Source organism: Glycine soja, chromosome 5 (assembly GCF_004193775.1).
Source record: "Glycine soja cultivar W05 chromosome 5, ASM419377v2, whole genome shotgun sequence".
NCBI lineage: Eukaryota > Viridiplantae > Streptophyta > Magnoliopsida > Fabales > Fabaceae > Glycine > Glycine soja.
The window spans coordinates 30,947,343-30,953,961 of record NC_041006.1 but is presented as its reverse complement, the minus strand read 5'-3'; the positions used below and the strand labels follow the sequence as shown (position 1 = coordinate 30,953,961).

Below are 6,619 nucleotides of genomic sequence, written 5' to 3'. Positions count from 1 at the left end.
TAGAATCTGATGGAATTAATTTGATTACTTCTTATTAGGAAAATATCTTCTTTTCAGAAAAATAAAAAATAAAAATCCAGTATTTTTTAATAGTTAATCACGCGCTTCTTTCTTTCCACACATGCTTAATCACACCTCCTTGGACACACTCTCTCTCTCTCTCTCATCCAGTTTCTCTTTAAGCAACTGATTTGCAGACAAAAACACGTGAGCTATCTTCCCCTCTCCACACCTTGAACCTTCGCTAACTCAATGATAGCCTCCAACTGATATATATATATATATATATATATATATATATATATCTTTTGACTATACCTTCCCCCTCCCCCACAGGCATTAAAAATATTAGATAGGAGCTATTTATATGATTGCAATGAATTGTTTTTCCCTTTCGGGTAGTAGATTAATGTTCAATTTTCCGCTTCCATTTAAGAAGGCTAAAATATTTATATTATTAGAGTCAACATACGAATAGAAAAGAAATAATGATAAATTAATTTTTATGAGATAGAGCTTAATTAACCTTTTAGCCTTAGAGTTATCAATTTGAATCAAATAGGCGCGGCTAGATCTCTAGATCTCAACTAAATTAACCGCGTCCAAATTCATTTTTGTTATACCATTGTATGAGCCTTTTACTAATTCACAAATATGACCAAGTTCTTTTCTTCGGGGCATTATATTTTAGTAGCATTTTAGTCAAAGGCATATAATTCGGATTTGGACTTCTAATCAAAAAATGCTTTCACATACACTCACGCGCACGCACATCACACACATGTATATACCATTACAAAAATGGACTATTAAAAAAAATAGTCATTAATTCCTTCATAGATGGATGTCTTCTATAACGATTTATAAACATACATTAATAAAGGAAGAGTAAAAAGTAATTCTAATCAGCGGTTACAAATTTCTACAGTATATTAGTTAATTACACCTTTAGCCTTTTTTCACTGGTTCATAAGACGTATCCCTCAACCAAAAAAATACAAAGGTTGTGGGGGAACTCTTCTTTGGTTGTCTTTTGTTTTTTTTAATGAAAACTAAAAGCCTAATTATAATAACAATATCAATCAACATGCTGCAGAAGGATTGGCGAAGGGGTTGAAGAAGTGAGGCTTAGGGGCCATGGAGAATGATGTCTTGGGGGAACCGCCGGCACCGTTGACGGCGCTGCCGCCGAGCCTCTCGCAAGAGGGGCACATGGCGAGTGTTGCCGCAGGCATAGGCATGTACAACGGCTGAGCCAGTTTCAGTGCCTTCAGCTCTTGAAGCTCCTTCTGTAACCGTCTGTTTTCATCTGTTAATGTTTCACAACATTTCTTTAGGAACTCGCAGTCCACCTCTGTCTGCTTCAGCTTTGTTCTGCATCACAAATAACAAACAAACAAAAAATATTAATCAGAAAATTCAATTACTTTGATATATATATATATATATATATATAAACACCAAATATATTTACCTGGCTCTCCTGTTCTGGAACCACACCTCAACTTGTCGTGGCCTTAGATTTAACTGCTTCGACAAAGCTTGCTTCTGTTTCTGTAAAGCCAATATAACATAACAATATTAATCATGATATTCAATGAAAGTGTCATCACATCGATAGATAAGTTATGTAAAAAACATAGATATATAGTTTCTTAGGTAAAGTTTTGATACTATTACTAATTGGAACAATTAAGAAATTATTACAAGTTTTATCTAAAAGTTATATATATATATATATATATATATATATATCATGTATGTATGAAAATAATTTATTTTATTTTATTTGATCTGACAAACGTTAATGGTTAGTTTTTGTTAGCATATTTGAAAATAGTAATAAAGAAAGAGAGATTGTGATTACAGGATTGAGGGTGCTATGTTGTTTGAAGCTTTCTTCTAGCAAAGCAGATTGTTCTTTGGTGAGCCTAAGTTTCTTTCTGGTGGCGGCGCCGTCTTCTTCTTCTTCGGTGGCTCTTATTATTCCTTCACAGCTAAGATCCCTCTGATCAATCTCTTTTGCATCCACAACTTCTTCACAGCTGAGATCCCTCTCCCTCTTGACCCTGCCACTGGAGAAGGAGGAAACAGCACTGTGATGAGGTGAATTAGTCTGTGTGGACAAGTCAAGAGGGTCATCACAGGATGAGACTTTGTTGTTGTTGTGTCCTATGATGCTTTTGGGGACTTTGAGGTAACTCTCCCGGGAAAGACCCAACGTTAATGATGGTTCAGCCTCAGAGGAATTATAGGATGACTTTGTTGTTGGTCTAAGAGTTATAAGATGGTGGTGATGATCAACATGATCAAGCTTGTTGGAAATGGATGGTGGTGATGATGGAGTGGTGGTGGTGGTGGCAGTCAAAGCTAACCCTAGAATAAGCTGAAGGCCAGAGTTGCTGCTAGCATCTTGATCAAGACCCATCATAAGAGGAGTTTGTGTGAAAGGAAAAGAGAAAGAGAATGAAGAGAGAGTGGTTTAGTTTAGATGATGATTAAATGATGGTGTGGTTTATAAAGTGAGCACAAGGGGTGTTAAGGGGAAAGAGAATGAATGTGACATTTTGTGGGGGCAAAGGGTGGGTGGGTGGGTGTGGCTATGATTATTATTAATCAAAGGGTGGAATGAGTAGGGAAACGAATATGGGTGTTGGAAATTATGACCCTCTCCTCTCTCTATATATGTTCATAGGTTGACCATTTTGTGCCCCATTACTGTTACCCTCCATTATAATGATAACATACAAACTTGGATAATCTTTCTCTCTCGGATGCTATAATATTGCTACACAATCCTAACATTTTCACATGGCAATGCCCAAACACATCAGGAGGGTGGGTGATTCTCTTGCCTTCGCCACCCACACACGTACCTATTTTACAATATTGCCACACTTTAAATTCTTTTTCCTATGTATGCTTCCCTGCGTATGTAGCAGCTTCACTTTACATTGTCCCAATTATTGGCCCCCTTTCCTCCCACTTTACTCGAGTCCCACCAGTCTTTATAATTTCCTTTATTTATTTTTTTTATTCATACATTATTACATTATCTCTATAATAATATTTATTTTTTCATTCATATGTTTATTATCATAAAAACATTAGCGACACTCTATCTACATTATCTCTGTAATAATATTTTTTTTTCATTCATATGTTTATTATTATAAAAAGTTGATAATACTTTATCTAATACTATTTTGTAATAATTTTCAAGAGAAAATGTTACTAACATTTCTCTTATTATTATTAGTTACACGAATATATGTATTGTAGACCGTTGATATGCACCCTTTGGCAGTACTCATCCAAAGATCACCCCATATGTAATTTCCAAAATAAAACACAACAAAAAAGAGTACATGATTATTGGAATAGTGTGTTTTCTATAACTACAACAGACCCGCATGAACTGTCTCCCACTCCTTACTTGGCTTAACTAGTTAGAGATAAGAGATGGGTGCCATGACCATGTCATGCACCTTGCTTACCAAAATAGCATACTTCTCAATGAACGAGGAATAATGTGAGGGGGGATGGTTGGACGGTTTGGTCTTGCTTAATTATTATGAAATTGGGAGAGTAGAAAGGGATGTGCACGATTTGTTAATTTTCTTTCAAAAAAGAAAAGTAGGTACAAGACACAAATATTGGAGTTTCAAAGAGTTATAATGGCGCCAGAATATGATTCATCAACAAGAATCCGGATCTTTGCTTAACTAGAAAGTTGATGTGGAGTGTTCCGGACCTACTTCTCTGTATTAATACTATAAGCACTTCCAATAATGCATTGTCGGCGATGATGATGCGGTGCAGGAGTGTTGGGTTACCCATGTAGAGTTTTAAGTCAAAAGATAAGATATATTTAATGCATAGTGAGAATTGAATTTTTATCACTAAGGTTTAGGTGCTTTAAATGCAAAGTAAAAGTTTATATTTTATTAGATGAAACTTATTTGAATAGATGTATTAGAAGTTGTTTTTGTTTCAAATTCTAAAAGAACTTTATTTATTATAATGAGTGACAATCTTCACTATAATTAGAGAAGAGAGATACTAGAGAAGACACAGATGAAGAGAGAGTGTGTGAGAAGAGAGATTGTGAAATAAAGTTACTTTGTTGAGAGAAAAATGTTTTTGTGTGAAAGTGTTTTCATTTCTTGTAACGATTGAGTGAAATACGGTTTGTAGAGTGAAATATGGTTTGTAGAGTGAGTTACAATCTTATAATCATTTTTGTGATAAGAAAATATTTTTGAGACAGTTCGTGGATGTAGACAAGAGGTGTTGAACCACGTTAAATTCTTGTGTTTGTTATTATTTTTCCTATGGTGTAATTTTTGTTGTGTTTTCACGATCATTTGCAAGTGTGAATAATTTTATTTGTGAGAGCATTAACTACAAAAATATAACAGCATTAACGTCTTCCCGGTATATTTACCAGAGTCGGTAGGATAATCATGTACGATAAACTCTCCCTCCAAACACTATCTATGATCCTATATATATAGTTTGTCATAAATTTTAATTTTATTCTAAGATTATCCATGACATTAAATGATTTAAGATATAATTAATTTTCAAAAGACAAATTTTCAATCAATGAATATATCTTGTTTTGTTGATAGCTCAATAAATACACTCACTTTCATAGGATAAAAAAGAGTAATCATTAGGAGTAAAAGGGAAATATAGAAATAAAATAGTCTTATGTTTCTTATAATTATAATTAAGAACAAGAAAATGTTATCTTTTATTTCTTACATATAAGGCCAAAAATAGTATTTAACACAACTACAAATCCAGAATTTTGCTGAAATAATTCACGACAATTGATCCACGTACTTGGTGGTAATATATATTTATGGGTTAATTATTTTTAGTCCCTCAACTTTTTCATATTATAAATTTTAGTCCCTCAATATTTTTTTGGTAATTTTTAGTCCTTTATTAATTTCTCCTTATCATCAATTTTAGTCCCTCTAATTTTATTTTATTTTCATTTTTAGTCCTTTATTTGTTTTTATTGCTCAAAAGTAACCTCAAGTACAAAATAAATAAGGGACTAAAAATTGACAAAATAAGGTGTAATTTTGAATAATAAAAATAAAAAGGGACTAAAAATAGATTAAAACAATATAAATGGACTAAAATTATTGACAAAAAATTAACAAATAACTAAAAATTATATAAAATTTCTTGAAGGACTAAAAACTTAATTAATCCAATATTTATCTATACTCATCAATTAATATATGCTAGTTTTTAATTATTATTCATTCAGGCTATTGAGATATATATAATTAATTTATTCATCTAATTTTAAATTTGTCGTGAATATGTGCATTGATGCATGACTGCTGCTCAGCTAGCGGCTCTCTTCAATGCCAATAGGTTCAAATTAATTTCGTAGGATCGTGTTAGAATTTTTCACCACAAATAAATAAATAAATATTTATCCAAATAATAAATGGGAAAAGATATTTACATGGATGATACAAAATAGTGTATAAGGTGAGAAATTGATTCCCAAAAACTGATTTCTCACTTATACAACTTTTTTTTTAAATACACTTTAGAAATCGATTCCCAAGACCTCATTTCTAACGTGTGCTTTTTTTTTTTTTTTACTAATTTAGAAATCAGTTCCTAGGAACTTGATTTGGGAACTGATTTCTAAATTAGGTTTTTTTAAAATAAAATTCAGTTCAAAAAAAGAATTGAGTTTTTTTTTTCTTTCTGGTTTTTTATTTTTTAGTTATTTCTCTTAGTTTTTTTTGTTTTTTTTTTTAAAAATTTTTTTCCTTTTTAACCATCTATATGCCGGAATTGGAAAAAAAACTCTCATAAGTTGTTAAATGAAATTTTGTATAATTTTTACATTTTTTTCTTAAGACTACACTATTATTTTATTACATTAAGATAATTCAAATCACATTTTTATTTTCACTAAATAAATCTAATTATTTTCATTAAATAACTTTTTTTTTACTATATTGTAATTATTCATTATATATAAAATTTAATTAGTTCTCTTTTTTTTTGTTTCATTTTGATCTTTTTATTATTTTTAGATTTACTTAATTTTAATATCATAGACATATATAGACACAAAAGATCAATAGAAATAAAAAAAAAAAGAAGTTAAAACAATATCACTCACCAAGTTTCTTTTAAGGAAAAAAGTGTAAGATTTATGAATTAAAAATATTAATTTCATTGTTATATTCATTCTATATAAAATAATGAGACTAAAGTTATCATATCCATATGGATAAAAAAAAAGTTATAATATGCATATTATACTAACAAAATATTTTTATATAATTAATTAAATATAAAATAAAACACACACACGATTTTTTTATATATAATTAAATATAAAATATATTATGATTATTTATTTTAAATATTAATTAAGGATATAAAATAATAGGTAAAGTATTTGAAACATTTACATAAATTATGCTGAACACATCAGTTTCATATATTTTATTTTAAAATATTTTACTAAAATAAAATAAAGTTGATTTAAAAACCATTTTAGTTAAAAAATAATAATATTTAGTGTTCAATTACTTTTAAATTTTTAAAATAAGAAAGATTGCACAAC

At 30.2% G+C, this 6,619-nt stretch overlaps 1 protein-coding gene across 1 annotated transcript; it reads right to left on the bottom strand.

Annotated features, from left to right (window-relative positions):
* Positions 1–807: 807 nt before the first annotated feature.
* Positions 808–2,515, bottom strand: LOC114412508 (homeobox-leucine zipper protein HAT22-like). Its single transcript, XM_028376437.1, has 3 exons — positions 1,868–2,515; positions 1,475–1,554; positions 808–1,374 (listed from the first exon to the last, which is right to left on the bottom strand). The coding sequence occupies exons 1-3, from the start codon at positions 2,429–2,431 to the stop codon at positions 1,083–1,085; spliced, it is 936 nt and encodes a 311-aa protein (XP_028232238.1). The 5' UTR covers positions 2,432–2,515; the 3' UTR covers positions 808–1,082.
* Positions 2,516–6,619: the final 4,104 nt, after the last annotated feature.

Excerpts from the sequence above, each read along its gene's own strand:
- LOC114412508 (XM_028376437.1), bottom strand. The coding sequence starts at position 2,431 with ATGATGGGTCTTGATCAAGATGCTAGCAGCAACTCTGGCCTTCAGCTT. Across the intron at positions 1,555-1,867 it reads AACATAGCACCCTCAATCCT|AAACAGAAGCAAGCTTTGTC; the intron begins GTAATCACAATC and ends TTGGCTTTACAG. Across the intron at positions 1,375-1,474 it reads TTCCAGAACAGGAGAGCCAG|AACAAAGCTGAAGCAGACAG; the intron begins GTAAATATATTT and ends TTTGTGATGCAG.